Source organism: Lepidothrix coronata, unplaced genomic scaffold (assembly GCF_001604755.1).
Source record: "Lepidothrix coronata isolate B3197 unplaced genomic scaffold, Lepidothrix_coronata-1.0 Scaffold28, whole genome shotgun sequence".
In the NCBI taxonomy this organism is placed as follows: Eukaryota; Metazoa; Chordata; class Aves; order Passeriformes; family Pipridae; genus Lepidothrix; species Lepidothrix coronata.
In genome coordinates, this window is record NW_016690208.1 from 2173814 (window position 1) to 2189920 (window position 16107).

At 45.3% G+C, this 16107-nt stretch overlaps 2 protein-coding genes across 4 annotated transcripts in view; one reads left to right on the forward strand and one right to left on the reverse strand.

Annotated features, from left to right (window-relative positions):
* FNBP1 (formin binding protein 1) overlaps nt 1-4156 on the reverse strand; it is a 96135-nt gene extending 91979 nt beyond the window's left edge. The window contains exon 1 of the mRNA XM_017810134.1: nt 4004-4156. Within this exon, the coding sequence (XP_017665623.1) occupies nt 4004-4027 (24 nt within the window). The 5' untranslated portion in view covers nt 4028-4156. The remainder of the gene's footprint in view (nt 1-4003) is intronic.
* Nucleotides 4157-11170: 7014 nt separating this feature from the next.
* Nucleotides 11171-16107, forward strand: part of GPR107 (G protein-coupled receptor 107) — a 37478-nt gene continuing 32541 nt past the window's right edge. For all 3 annotated transcript variants that reach the window (XM_017810310.1, XM_017810311.1, XM_017810312.1), the window contains exons 1-2: nt 11171-11316; nt 15677-15799. In XM_017810310.1, the coding sequence (XP_017665799.1) occupies nt 11206-11316; nt 15677-15799 (234 nt within the window). In that variant the 5' untranslated portion in view covers nt 11171-11205. The remainder of the gene's footprint in view (nt 11317-15676; nt 15800-16107) is intronic.

Sequence of the window (16107 nt, forward strand, 5' to 3'; positions counted from 1 at the left end):
ATCCACAATCCATGTTTTTGCATACTAAAGCATACTGGAACTCTACAAGCAAAAGGTGTGGTCCCCAAGGTATCAGTTCCGTGAGGAGTTGGCCCACAGAGCCCCTTTGCATGAGGGCAGCAAATTAAATCCTTTGCAAATACTGAATATCCACCTTCTCACAGGCTGAAAGGACAGTGGCAGCTGTTAGCAGCCACCCAGCTTTCACAAAGGTCAAAGAAAATTTTGATTAAATCACCTTCCTCCCCAAGCTTTTTTTAAACTTTACACTGAATGTGGAAAAAAAAACCAACCCAACAACAAACCCACAGCATGTGCACCTCTGAAACATTCATACTGAAACATTCATAACAAAATGGTAAAACTTTCCACATTTAACCCCTTGACCACTTGCACTTGCCATGCTGTGACAGTATTCAGAAAAGGCAGAGTTTTTCCCAGACCATTTAACCACAGATTTACACAGAGCTCCCCCAAACTATATCCTGTACCAAAACTCATCATCAACGAGGTTCATTCCCTTCAGTATTCCAACCATGAAGCCACAGCCTTTTCCACTCAGAAGACAAGCACCCAAGTGCCAAGGTTAGTTTCAGCTCAGTTTGCAATGTAATTCCACTTGTTTCAAGGGCTTCATACCACATGAAATGGCACTGGTGAGAAGTGTGGCACACATTGTGATTTTACTGGCTAAAGCACCCTTCACAATGGCTGTGTGTGCCATGCTCCATGTTCTTTCCCACTAGCCAAGAGAGAAAAAAGGGTGAAGGAGATGCAAATGTGCTTTTACAGCCAATTGACCCCAAAGTGTAGTTACTGAAGGTACAAGTCAGGTCTGCATACTGGTACATATAATCTTTACTTACCATTTACATTAAAAATCATTATTATTTAAATTAGTATTTAGAAAACATTGCCAATTTCAAGAATCAGACATGAAATAAGTATGTACTATACCCTCCTATTTGTTAGCCCTTAATGCACTCCTCTTCAACCAGGGTGAAAAATAAAACAGTTCAGAGCTATTCTGTCCTTCACCCATCGTTTCCTCCTCAGGTCCTGAATGTCTGAAGTAACAGGTAGAAAGAATTCTGCAGGGCTTGGGTGGATGGACAAACTGCACAGAGCAGCCCTGCACACAGGGAACTCACACGGGGTTACAGGAGACCTTCAGGTTCTGTTCTGTAACACTGGATTGCAGGGAGGCCCCAAATGATCTCATTATCCCAAGCATTCCACCTCATACAGGATAAAAATGCTGCATTATCATCTCTAATAATTCTGGTTATGGGTCCATTTACACTCACAGGGACAGTCTTGAGATGTAACTCAAAGTCCAGAATGGAGTGAAATATCGAGAACTTTGCAATAGGATTTGCAACCCAGAGGCAGAGAGATACACTGACATCACAGGCTAAAAGCCTGTTTTGGGAATAACTTCCACATTGCCAAAGGGATTTTATTGCTTCTGAAGTATGAGGCTTTCTGCAACCAGCTTTTTTCCCCCTGCAGGAACGAACAGAAATTCTACATAACTCCATGCACATTAGCGTTCTACATGCTCTAAAAAGCAAGCTCGATTTTACTTCTCCTTTGCTACATTTAAAGAGGTGAATCACGAACACACAAGCAGCCTGGTAGATCAGAGATAGAGGGTGCAAGTCAAGCCTGAGCAAACATCGCTGATCTTTCTAGCAAATTTCTAAACGACAGTTGAAAACACTTGTTATTGCCTCCACTTCCAGTCCTTCAATCCATATACCAGTCACAGGTAGAACAGGAATTTGCTGCTTACAACACCTGCTCCTAAAAACCCATTCCGTGGCTACTTAAAACAAAGACTAAGTTCTGAAGTAAATGGAAATTTAATTTTGTTTAAAAACAACATGCCATGATCAACAGAAGAAGGCGGCATGTATTAAATACAGGTTGTTTGTGTGGTTTCCTTTGCCCCTGAAATGGAGAACGCAGAGTGAGAAATCACTGTTTTGGCCTAAATACCCAGAGCGCTGGAAACCGTCAGTGTTTTCAAAGCTCTGCCCAATTTAAAAGGGACCAACTCCTGCCAAATTTGTATCTAGATTCATTTAATCCGTTGTTCCAGCCCTTTTCCTCAGTAACCTGCTACACTTCTCAAAGTGCTACACTGAAGACATGAGGCACGATACTTTGATGCTGAATAAGCCAATTTCACAAACAAAATTTTCAGAGGAAAAAATGTTACAAAAACAGCTTGTAACTGCTGCAGAAGACGAATACATGACTGTGTGCACACACCTGCAAATATTGCATAAACAAAAACAACTATTTATAAACACTACTCTCTACTACTGTTCTTGTGCACAAACAAATCAGTATCACTTGGAAACTTTGAAGAATGGGGGAAAAAATCAAGTTCCTTTTGAGAATTCAGAATTCATTTTCCGATGTCAAAATTGTTATTTTGCCTCTTAGTCTAATCACACTCAAACTATTTCATCCCCTCCCAAAGCATCCAAGATGTAGAAAAAGGAGGCAACTGCAGATTTCCCCAGAAACACTTCCACGCAGCAGAGCTGTTTATACAGTGATGAATCAATATAGCATCACTACACTCTTTCAGCAGTATGTATCACCTTTCTTTCTATGGCATATAAAAACATACCACAATAACCTCTCCCAGTCAGCATTTGCTCCCTAATTTACTGTCTAGTTCTAACCAGATTTGGCTACAACACGACTCCAATGTCACAGCAAAACGGGATGCTGAACTGCCTTCCAGAACGGGCTAGGAATGCATCCAGAAAGGACAGCAATTAGCACGTCTAAAATAACCATTTCTACACAGAGACAGTTTAAAAGCTCAGATATGGTTTCCTCTCAGCTCGCACCGGTTACCAGCCACAAACAGATGACTACAGGAGCGAATCCTGCGGTGCTTTGCAATCCAGATGACCCTCTGCCACTCATTCTTGACTTCTCCATTCAAAACACCGTTTCCGTTTCCCTCTTCCCCCTCCTCCCGAGCACAGATTTGTCCCGAGATGTTTCGCGTCCCACCATGAAGGGGACAGCCCGGACCCCAGGCTCCCGTGCCCGGGTACCAGCCCTCCCAGAACCAGCAGGTTTGCTCCATGCTCCACCATCAAACATGGCTGCACCATGTCCTCTTTGTGACTGAATGTGTGTAACAGCTCTTCTGCCTTCCCACACTTCTTTTATCTGCCCTCCCTTCTTTCCTCCGATTAGCGAGGGACCATTTCAAATCGCTATTACCCACTTTCCCATTCCTTTTAACAGTTTTGATATTTTCCATTAACGCTCCGCCGGCAAACCGAATGCATTTCGACTTTCCAGGTTCTCTTCAAAAACATCAAGGAGCTTTATACACCGAAACCCTCCGCACCTTTAGAACCTGCTTATTTACACTCAGCACAAAAAGTCTTCTCGTAAAAACCTCCGTCCGCGGCAGAGAAGCCCCCTAAGAGCAGGAAATTTTATCATCTGGCTTGTCTTCCCTGCAGCTCCCTCTCCTGAAACCGGACCCCCTGTTACAGATCCACCTCGGAGCCTCCCGCAGCAGCCACACACAAAACCCACCCCGGGGCGAGCCTGCCTCCCTCCGCTCCGCACCCGCCGCCGCTTTTTTTTTTGTGCTGTGGAGCTTTTTTTTTCTTTTAAATTATTATTATTATCATCTAATTTCTCCAGCAAAAATAAATAAATAAATAAATAAATAGATAGGAGTCCCGAATCCCCGCTGGGATTTTTTCCCTGCGGTGGCCGCACGTTAAAACTTGGCGGAGCATAAATAAATAAATAAATAGATAGGAGTCCCGAATCCCCGCTGGGATTTTTTCCCTGCGGTGGCCGCACGTTAAAACTTGGCGGAGCGGGGCGGGCCGGGGGGGAGCTCCGGGAGGGCGCAGCGCTGGGCACGGACCCGTCCCCCCGCACCGGCCCCGCACGGACCGTTATGAGCCGGGGGCGGCAGCGCAGCCGCGCTCCCCCCGCACTCACTCACCCACAGCTCCGTGCCCCAGCTCATGGCTCCGCCGGGGGAGGGGTCTCGCCGTGCCCTGGCTGCGCTTCCTCGCCGTTCGGAGGGGCCGTGCGGGGCGGGACGGGCGCTGCTCTCACCGCCGCTCCCGCCTCATCGCGCCGCAAAATGGCCCGAGCGGCGCCGCGCGGGGCGGGCGGGGGGGGCCGAGTGACAGCTCGGGCGCTGCGCAGGCGCGGCCCCGCCTCGGGCGGCGGAATCCACTCGGTGAGTCCCGGAGCGCGCCGGGCTGGGGGGACCCGCAAGGAGCGGCCAGCCCGGCCCTCAGCCCCCCACAGCACCGCCTCTGAGAGTCGCGCCCTGTGCCCCACAGCGCCGTCCAAATGCTCCCTGAGCTCTGTGCGCCTCGGTGTTGTGAGCCTGTTCCAGCTCCCGACCACCCTCTGGGGGAAGAACCGCTTTCTAATATCCAGCCTAAACCTCCCCTGACACTTGAGGCCGTTCCCTCGGGTCCTGTCACTGGTCGCCACAGAGCGGAGATCAGTGCCTGCCCTTTCTCTTCCCCTCACCAGGAAGCTGTAACTGCAATGAGGTGTCCCCTCAGTCTCCTCTTCGGTCACCAAGGAGCTGGCACTCCCTGCCCACAGGGCAGCCCTGCTCACACAGTCATCGAATCATAGACTCAGCAAGATCGAGAGAAACCTTTAAGGTCATCAAGTCCAACTGCCCACCCAGCATTACCAACTGCAACCCCCAAATCACATCACCCAGCACCACACCCAACACCTCCAGGGATGGTGACTCCCATCACCTTCCTGGGCGACCCATTCTAATGCCTGACCACCTGAACAGTGAAAAAACTCTTTTCTAATATCTGATCTTAATCGCCCCTGTCTCAGCTTAAGGCCATTTCCTCTAGTCACAGTAATCATAGAACATCCTGAGTTGGAAGGGTCATTGAGTCCAACTCATGGCCCTGCACAGGATACCCTAAGAATCCCACCATGTGCCTGAGAGCGTTGTCCAAACGCTTCTTGAACTCAGACAGGGTTTGGGAGGTGACCACTGCCCTGGGGAGCCTGTTCCAGGGCTTCTTGGCCACCTCTAATTTGAATCTCCCCTGTCTCAGCTTAAGGCCATTTCCTCTGGTCCTCTCACTGCAGGTAGAAGAGACTGGCCCCCACCTCACTACAACCTCCTCTCAGATAGTTGTAGAGAGCAATGAGGTACCCCCGGAGTGCGGCCTCTTCTCCTCTTCTTGAGACTAAAGAAATCCATCTCTCTCAGCCATTCTAGACCTTTCATGAGCCTTGTTGCTCTTTGCTGGACATACTCCAGCACCTCAATGTCCTTTTCATAGTGAGGAGCCCAAAACTGAACTCACTACTGAAGGTACTCACCGAACTACAGAGGTGGTGATTCCAACCCCACCCACCCTCAGGTGCCACTTCCCCACCTCTTACCGCCCTCCTCCCAAGCCAGGTGGAGCTGGTTTTGAATCAAATGTTCCTGTTTTGATCATTTGTAAAGGAGGCAAGTGCCCTAGAGAAGAAGGGAATCCACACCCTTAAAACTTAGAACCCTTTAAGCTGTGTCAGGCAAGGTTCAGGTTGGGCATTAGGAGGAATTTCCTCATAGAAAAAGTGATTAAACATCAGAACAGGCTATCCAGGGAGGTGGCGGCGTCACCATCCCTGGAGGTGTTCAAGGAACTGCTGGATGTGGCACTCAGTGCCCTGGTCTAGTTGACATGGTGGTGATTGGTCAAAGGTTGGACTCGATCATCTCAGAGGCCTTTCCCAACCTAATTGATTCTGTGAACTGACTGCAAGAGCTGACTTCTAACTCAGCTAAGCAGTATATACACCCCCCACCCCCAAAATAACCCAAATCCGGGAATATTAAATCCACCATCTGTCACCAACACACTCAACAAGCAAGCAAGGAAAATAACCAAATTATCTGCCTTTGCATAAATGTGGGTTATTGTAGCAATTACACAGGCCTTGTAGAAAATGGCTCATTTCCTTGCCAGAGAAATATTTATTTTGTGCTCCTCTTCCTCTTTGTCATTTATTTGAGCTGTGTCACTTAATCTCATTTCTGCTTTTGCGCTACAACAAATGTAAAAAAGAGCTTGAGACTGATATATTTATTGCTGCATCAACTCATGAGAGACTTACATGGGGAGAAAAAAAAGGGGAGGATATTTATTCACCTGAGGAAAAAGGCTTCTGCTCATAGAGGGTGGGGATGCTTTTGATGTGAGAAGATAAAAATTGACCAGCTGCTACAACAAGCATTATCTCCTCTGGATTAATGCACTTCTTCCACTGATGCTTGGCTATTACCCTACATGAAAAAGAAAAACATATTAAGCAATTCCAACATTTAGAACAACAATGAAGACAAATGTTATGTTAATAACAGAATTGTGTTTATTTTTATCCGAGTTCCATTGATTTGAACATGGGAGTAAAATGCTGCTCCTCACACAGCTGCTTTTGAAGAGAGACAGAACTGGCAACGCTTTTGTTCATCATTAGAAATTATTACTTTGAAGGACTGACTTCACAACAGCTAAAAGACATGCTGTTCAACTCATTTTAGAGTACTTCTTCTTTCTACTGCCAACATATTTAAATATCCAAGCCTGCCCTGCTGCCTGAAGCACAACCACAGTCTTCCAGGGGCCTGTACTTCCACAGACTCAGACCCACCATCCTTAGCCCTACGTTCATCCAGGACACATTGCAAAACCAGACAGCACAGTTGCATCGAGACTTTTTGAGAGCTTAACACATAAATACTTGTAGGAAAAGAATGTACAGAAACAGAAAGCAGCGCTGGTATCATCTGAGGTAAGGTTGCTGTGGAATTTCCTTTTGCACAAAGAGCTGGGAGGGGAACAAGGCAAACCTGTTACACCAGCACGGGCAGGGAAACCTGTCCACACCAAGAGATAGAAATGCTCCACCAGTTCCAGAAAGATAAAGGCCAGAAATACAAGTTTTGTATTATGATGGTACATTTGAATAAGCCATGCAAAAAACTATGACAAGATAGCAAAATTTGTGTGGACAGAGGCTCAAGACAAAAACTAAATAAAATTCTAGATGCTTCTAGAACAGGACTTTCTTTGGCTGTCTTTATTGTTTAGCCTGAAACTCTCCAAGGCAGGGACTGCCACTTACATTATTACTTTCAGTTGTACAGTGCCCAAAACAACAGGGCCTGCAGCTTGGCTAGTCCCTAATTACTAATGTAATTAGAAATGACAGGAGCTTTAAGAGCCCTTTATGCTGAAGTAGATGCTGGAAAGCTCAGGAGTTCTCAGTCTCAAAAAATAACTCAAAATGACATTTATAAGTTGCATTACCTAGCCCTTATTTATTCAGTTTGCATAATCCATATCTGAGCAACACAGAAGCTGGTAGGAGTTTTCCCTCAGCCACGCTGAGAACAAGACCATGCAGATCTGTTTTCCAGATATGGGCCTATTCCTGTAAATTCTCTGTGTTTACCCCTCCTGTTGTTATGATTCAGAACACTCCCAAATTCAGCTCATAATTCCAAGCAGAGGTAATTCCCCTTTTAGAAAGCCAAGATTTTGTTTAGAAAACCTCAATCCCACTTGAAAATTGCCAGATTAGCTGCTAAATGATTGAGAAACTACATAAAGGAGATAAAATAAATCCCTAAACTACAGTTCAATCTAAGCCCTTTTCTCTGTGTTTGTTTACTTATGCAAAGAAAGAAAAATCACAACTTTCAGAGCAAGTACAAGCACTTCCAGCTTCCAGGGTAGAGCAGGAAGAAGACCTACCTTTCCTCCCAGTTATCACCCATACAGCTGCTTCCCTTTGATTTTATAACTCTACCCATATCATCCATGTCCAAGATAAGGAACGTGGATGCTGCTCGTAACCTCTCATACACTGGGACTGAAACAGCACCAGGAAAGGAAGAGGACACACCTTTCCTTGAGGCCATCACCATCACAGCTGTTTCCTTTCTGCTCTTACAACACTGCACAGGTCATTCAGACACACAGCCTGGGACCTGGGTGCTCTTTAATGACCCATCAGTCCCCAGAGGGGACTGATTAAGACCTGATAAACCGTAATAAAGCGTAATGGCCCTGGCCAGCCCTGCCTGGGGCCTCTGTCCATGCACCCAGGAGCTCCATTTAAGCTCTGGTCTGAAAGCCCAGTTGTCTTGCCCCATGTTGTAGGGGGTCCTGACTCCAGCTCAGCCTATGCCTGGTTATAAACCCTGTTATGTGGAGCCTGGCTCACATTTGGCCTTTCTGCAGACCTGCCTCATCCCTGTGGATGCACATTGTTAGGCTGTGACTGACCTTAATTACCACCACCCAAACTGCAGACTGACTTCTCAGCTCAGCCTTGCCCCTGTCTCATGGCTGTGAACTCACCAGATGACCTGGATTTTGGCTGTTTCCAGCTCCAGCCCTGAGTGTGCTCTTCTCTCCTTGCCCAGGGACTGAGTGGCTCCTGCACTGTGTCTCTTTTATCTTGCTCATCTTCCCACTCCATACCTGTACCAATTTCAATAGTTGGCCATGATACACGAAAAAAAAAATGTAACAAAATCTGTGAAGGGTTCTAATTAGATTTGTTTTTTTGTTTGCTTAAAATGACAGAATAAAGAAAAAGATATCCAGGCTAAGAATAACTATATGTGCTGGAACAGGACATTTAGAGCACAGAGAATCTTGTCTGGAAGCCACAATGGAAACATATCAATATAGTGATGAGAATTTCTGTTACATGATGGACAGCAGCTGGTTTGCATATTGATAGAGATGTAAATTTAGGTACAGGCATCTTTTAACACAAAAATTCTTAGAGAAATGAATACACAAAGAAAGTAAGCGTGTTATAAATTCTATTTTTGTAATCATTCAGTGTAGGTAAGTGGAGAACTTAGTTACTACAATATCCTAATAGTTGCAGAAACACTGAAAAAAATAAAGATCATCAGACAGTTTCTAGTCTGTGGCATAAAAATCCCTGATTTCTCTAAGGAATAATCCTCAGACTAAGAAAGGCTCTTCAGATGAATCAGTACCCAGAACTACAGGGAAATGCCACGTGCTCTTTGACCACTGAAGTAGTCAAAGTGTGCCTGATACTTGGGAGTGGAGCAAGGCAGGACACCCTGTGCCACAGCTGTGGTTGCAAAGCAGCTGTTTCTTAGGAGTCAAAACTCTCCAGGTTTCCCACGTGGTCCGTGCGCAGGAATTGTAATCATTACAGCATAAAAAAAACTCCTCAGAACTAATTCCAGGAAAATATCTGGATCAGAGTTTTTTAGAATAAATTATCCGATGTTTGTAGTTCCATACGTTTCTTACAATCTGTCTTGTGCAGCTCCGTGCAGCGGAAGGGCTGATGCTGCCAGGACATCTAGTGGCACCCACATGTACTGCCCAGAGAAGGAATATTACTAGAAAAACAGATTCTTTTCCTGCTTCCAGATATTTTCTGGTACCAGTCCAGGTTTCGTTGGCCGATGGCAAAACTTCTGTGTTTATTTTATTATCTAAGAATATAAAAGGGGGAAGTGAAATTGCAAGAAGAAATGTACGGTAACATCTGAATCACCTCTCTAAATAAAGATGGGACATTCTACATAATCTTGATAAAATAAAGGTCAAGGCTATTTATTTTTCTCTGCCTTTTCACCCTTATTTGCATTTTGCTATTCACCTGGTCCAGTCCAATGGTTTTTCTATGTCTAGGCAACAGAACTTGCACTGTTGTTACTTCATACACTGAAAGGGAAAATCAGAATGTCTGAATTCCAGGAGCTGACAGCGCAGGGCTCCCCACTGAAGAACTACATTTGTTTACATTCATTGCTTCCCATTGCATAGTCCTTCAATTTTTTTTTTAGCAATGTGTTAACCAAAAAGACATTTTAATTTCTGCTATTCTTGTTCACTCAGCTTTTTGTGTCACTCTTGGTTTGAGCAAGAAAAGTCACGGGAAGCAGGTCCAACCTGCTTGTTGTTTCATTTTTAAGTGGGACTACAGCTGCTAGTTTAAATGTTTGAATAGCTGCAAAACTATTCCTGTAAGGAAGCAGAAATCCTTTTCTTTGTTACTTTTTTTTAGGTAATATTAAAAATCAATACTCTAATCCCAGCTCCAGAGAAGCTGAAGGGGGACTGCTCATCAGCAACTGGAGTGCTGGTGTTGGAAATGATGTAACTTTCCTAATAACTTGTCTAATTAATTGTTTTAATTAATCACAAGCAGTGTGATTTTCCACTGTAGCCAGCATTTAACAAGGTTTGTCATAAGCTGCTATTGTGGGAACACAGTTTGGGAAAATTACTGGAACCTTATGTTTTGCTAAACCAACCTTGACATGCTTCAATGAACAAAGCCCAGGAGAAAGAGAGATATTGCTGAAATTGGACGCAAGGAATGCAGAATTTATGGACTGCAAGGACACTTTGCGGTGACAGTAGGAAAAGGAGGAATGGCTTCAAATGGAAAGAAGGGAAATTTAGGTTTGATATATGGAAGGAATTCTTCCCTGTGAGGGTGGGGAGGCCCTGGCACAGGTTGCCCAGAGAAGCTGTGGCTGCCCCATCCCTGGAAGTGTCCAAGGCCAGGTTGGACAGGGCTTGGAGCAACCTGGGCTAGTGGAAGGTGTCCCTGCCCATGGCAGGGTGTGGAATTAGATGATTTTTAAGGTCCCTTCCAAACCAAACCAGTCTGTGGTTTGCCTGACCAACTTGTGTTCATCTTTCACACATTTATAGTTCTGACACCTCTGCGTATCATTTCCATCTTCCAGGTGGGAAATGACAACAAAAAAAGAGCAAGGGTGCTTATCGATCCCAGTCATAGGGAAAACGCTGGAAAACCGTACCATTTTATAGGATTTTCTGGACACCCGAATGCCTCAATTCCAACCATACAAGACCCAGCGGGTCTTCCAATTCCTACACACGGGGGAGCGGGATAGTCTAAATGATGCTTTGAACGTGTAGCAGAGCAGCTGCCGGCAGAGCGAGCAGCGATCCTTAAGGATCCACCCACCCCAAACCATTCCAATGATCCCGGACAGGGAACGTCCCTCAGGGGGCGGGGGGGGCGTGGGAAGGCGGGTGTCACATGACGCGCCCTCGTCACGTGATCTGCCCTGACCCGGAAGCGGCGCGGGCCGGGGACGCTGACGCTGGAACAAATATGGCGGCCCGCGGCGCTGGGGCCGCTCCGGGGCCGCTCCTGCTCCTGCTGCTCCTGTTCCTGCTTCGTGTCAGCCCCGCCAGCGCCCGCGTCCACCACCTCACCCTCAAAGTAAGGTCCGCGCCGCCTCCGGCCTCGCTGGTTCTTCCCCCGGCCGCGCTGGGCTCCCTCAAAGGGGTGCGGTGAGCGCGGCCCGGCCCTGCCCTGCGCGCCTCCCGACGCCTCGGACCGGTCTGCCCACCTCTCCAGCGTCGTCCCGTTGGGGGCCCTGACCCTTCTTCCTATTCACTTTGCCCTGGGGTTTCCCCCTGCGCCTCAGCCCGGCCGGGCCCGGCTGTGTTCTGCTTTTGCCGTTACTCTCCCGCCCCCTGTGCCCCGTGTCCCCGCAGCCCCGTCCCTGCTTTTTCAGCCCCGGGTAGAGCGTGTGAAGAGGCCTTGGAACTGCAGTGTTTTGAAGGTGTAGCTGCTTCGCGTTCTGTTAAAAGCGAGGCAGAAGGCTGGGTGTGATAAGAGAGAGGGGGAAGCTTCTGAAAAGGGGTTGCCATTGAATTTCCTCTTAACTAAGTTTTGCCTTCCTGTCCTGGTCACTGGCCACTCGACTTTAAAGGGTGTTTGGCTGCCTTACTGCCCTTCCAGATGGAGCTGCTTTGGACTACTCAAGCTATTAGCAAAGGCAGGGGAAACTGGTGCTGGCAGCTTTCTGTTTGGTTCCACACACTGCTGGGTGTGCTTCGGAACAGCCTCGTGTGGTGCTGTGACTGTATTTGAGAAGAACTGGTTATTCAGGGCCTTGGATGGGAAGTTCTGGAGGTCACAGTGAACATGTGCAGCTCCTGTGGTGCTTTGCCTGGAAAGCTGCACACGTTTTCCACGACAAAGGAACTGTGAAATTGGGATGGTGCTTTTAAGGACTTCTGTGTAACTCACGAAGGCTCTGTAAGGCTTCAGAATGATAATTTTGTTTGTCAACAACTTGCAATATTTTGCCAATAGAAAGGTTGGAAGTGCTAAATAAAGTGTTAAATGTGTTGCTGTGCTCTTGTACCAGTTTAGAGAGTCAGAACTTTGCAGGAATTCCCCTTCAGCTTTTGGATTACAGTGAGTGGTGGGGGATGTTCAGACTATGTAGTTGCTTAAAGTGCAACCACATGAGTATTGTTCTGCTTCAGGAAAAGTAAACTTCTCCCTAATGCAGTGAATCAGGAGGTTTGTGCTGGTTACATTATTGTTTTGAGGAATTTGTGACAAATGGTTGAGTGCTGAGGGGTTTCTCCCGGGGGGATCCTTTACCCTTATGTAGAAAACTTTCAAACTTGCCTCGAGCAAATCTTCTCAGCAGCAAACCTTCAGCTTCAAGTCTGTGTTAGGGTGTCTCTTCACTGCCTGGATCAATTACTAAGCCCTGTTTGCTGGTTTTTCCCACCAGAGTGGGATGTGCTTTTAGTTTTGCAGGTGTTCTGTGCAAGTTGCAACACTGACCCACCAAGTGCTGTGAGGAGTAGAAGTGAATTAATGCCTTTATCCACCCCCTGTATAAACATGAGCTTTATTGTTAGAGCACAGTCTCTCCCTTTCTGCTTCATCCCCCTCTTTACAGCCTTTATGTAAACATCAGGCTCCAACAACTGAGCCCTTTCATGGTGAGGTCTCCTTTCTGGTGCTTTTGCCATTGGCTCCTTCCTTACTTGTAAGTGTGCCTTGACACTGTGCCAGGCTAAAGACCTCAGCTTTGTGGGAGTGTGTGATACTAGGTTTCCTCAAACAAGCTGTTATTGCTTAAGTTAGAACAGCTTCTTTCTTGTATCTTTGTAATTAACGTGCTGAGGTGAAGCTGTTTTGTTGTCAGGAAAAAAAAAAGCAACAGTCTGTGCAGTTTCCTGTTCTAAAAATAACTATTTTTATAAAAATGCACAAAATAGTTTATTTCTTCTGAGTTAGAGAAGTGATTTGCTTGAATATTGCTGTTAGACTAACCTTGACAGAGGAGACTCTCTTCCTTAGTAGCAATTGTTGTCAGCCTAATTAGTTTAATGAGACATGAAAAAAAACCTCATTAGTAACCTAACAAAAAAACCCTACAAAAATTGGATGGTGTGGAAGACTGACAGAAACAATTTTCTGACGATTCCAGAAGTAGCTGGTAGTTGGAATGTTTCTCTTGACCACAAATTAAATTTTTTTTGTTGCTGTTGTCTTAACAGTTAAATGCCAGAACACTGAAGCCTTTTGTTTTGCATAATGCAAATTGTCCCAGAGAATGAGGGAGTTGGTCTGAGCAAGGCTTTGTCTGACATGGAGTTAAGTTTAATGTTAGTGAGTAACCAAGCTACAGATTGCAAGAGAAACCTTCCAGCTGACAACACAGTGTTTAACAACTTGGCTGCTGGAGTATTCACTTGTGTGGGTTCACACCTTTGTTGTGAACTTAAATATTTCTGAGGTCAGTAGAGTGATTATAAATAAAAGCTGGGTTCTTTCAACCCCTTAAACCTCCCGGGAGAGGTGAGACCATTATTGGTAAGCCAATGTCTTTAAGCTGTCAATATGTGGAGCAGGAGGTGCTCTTGCTGTTGCTTGGTGGCAACTGGTGACAGTGTGTTTGTGTGTGGGATCATGTAAAGCTGAAGGATTTGTGAACTAAATCTGTAAACTCTAAGCACTCAAAGCTGAGATAAAACCAGGGAGGAAAGTGATGTGTGTTGGATATTAATTATCTGGTGGGGGGGGGGAGCATATCAGTAAACTGAGTAAATACACTTAAATTGAACTGAGCAGCTCTTGCAAGTGCTCTGGATTAAGAAGCTGTTCATGTCTGCAAGGTGCAAAACACCTTGTGGCTGGATGACACTTTATCCCCCCCATACTCCCCTCACATAATCACCCAGGCAAATGTTTCTGTGCCCAGATGTGGTTAAATACATGTGCTGTGCTCTGTAAAGAGCCAGTATTAATTCTCTGTTCTGACTGGGAAATGACATCAAAAGCAGTGTTAGAGGAACCAGGTGGGCTCTTGACCTAGAACCCAAAACCAGCAGAGCTTAATGCTCTGTTGAACAAAGCATGTGCTGGCAGTCATGTGTCACTTAACTTTTTTTTTTTCCTCTTCTGAGCATTTAGGGAACCATCTGGTTATTTGCCAGGTTAACTTGATTCTGTTGGGGCGATCTTATTACAGCTGGATTACAGGTTAGCTGTGTCAGGATTAGTGTCCTGCTATCACAGGGAGTGAGATTTATGCATCAGGAATGTTTTATGCAGAGATGTCAGAATCAATACTGGGGTAGAGGAAGAGGGAACTTTTTGTACTTGTACAGTTCCTAGCTCAGTCTTCCAGGACCTTCTCCAGAACAGTTTGTCAGCCTTTAGCAGCTGACTTCTCTTGTTAGAGGACTCTGCAATGTGATTATCTTTTCCTAGAAGAAGCAGGAGGAAGAAACAATTTTTTTATTTTTAAAACACTTGACAAGTTGTCAGTAAATTACATTTTCAACTTGCTTTTTAATTTCTGTTGCTTTGTTTCTGCTTTTCTTCCAATTAATGACCCAGTAAGTTTGACGGTCCAGCTGCAGACCTGTTTATTGAGTTATGAATGCAAAGTAACTGGGATATGACCTTTTGTCATCTGATGTGGCAGCTGTGTGTGACGTTGACTACTTTTCATGTGAGATCCTTAAAGCTCATTGTACTTGAACCTTTATCAGCTGAGCAAGGCAAGGGATCAATAGCTGCACTTTCCTTGCCAGACTGAGAGGAAGGAAATTATTCTGCAGCTAAGACTGGGAGCAGAGGAGGATGTTGGAATTTTCCTGCTAGAGAAACTAACCCAAGTAATTCTAGTTTTCATATTTATTCTACTCAAATTTTTAAATTATTTTTATTTTATGCTAAAAATTATTTGGAGGAAAAGGACTACATAAGAAACTTCCTCATCCACACCATACACATAGTTTGCCATTGTGTGAGGTGCTTGACTGTCCAAACATTGACCCTGCCTAGCATAGATGATCTGATGGGGTGACAATGCATTTTCTAAACACTTGGCCAAAGCCCAGCTCTGGGTGAGGTCAGATCCCTAAAGTCACCTAATGCCTCTTCAGTCTGTTGCAGTTACATTAGTCAGTGTTCAAACAATAGCTGTGTTGATGTATCTACAGTCTCTTTGGAGTTTTTTTAGTAGCTATATGTTGTTTAATTAGATGTTTAAATTCTTCCAGACTTTTCACTTGCATATTTCCCAGTAGTACAGCCAGGCAGTTAGCAGAGACATGTTTAAGTTTTTACTGTTCAGGATATTGGAAAAGTTGGTCCATTCCAGTGAAATATCCTAAAGTATCCTAAAGAAATTTGCTCTTTGAATATTCAGGTGAAACATCTAATTATACAAGTGTCAATCTGTCACACTGCTTTCCCTTTGACTGCAGCTGCAGATGATTTTGCATGTGATTTGTAAACTTGCTTTCCTTTCTTACAGGATGATGTGAGGCAGAAAGTGCACCTGAATACCTTTGGCTTCTTCAAGGATGGTTTCATGAGAGTCAATGTCAGCAACCTTTCCCTGAAGCAACCAAAGGGCTATGACATGAAGGGTTTATCAGTAAGTTCCTTGGGGTCCAGGGACTGTGGGAAGCCTCCTGTGAAATCCCCCTTGCACTGGAGACCTTCAGTTGTCTGAGGTGTCAGATCCAAACTGGGGGTGCTGTGGTGCTGTTGGCTTTGCTCCCCTCTGTGAGCCATGGGTGGGAATATGTATATTGAGATTTATCCTTGAGCACTCTCCATTCTGCTTTAAGGATGAACTTTTAACTTATTAGATCTTCTGCTGAACTCGATGCACACATCTATAACTTATGTTGAACACCAACTTCCTAAGCAGTCCTCTGATGTGGGTTTTTTCCATGTTGT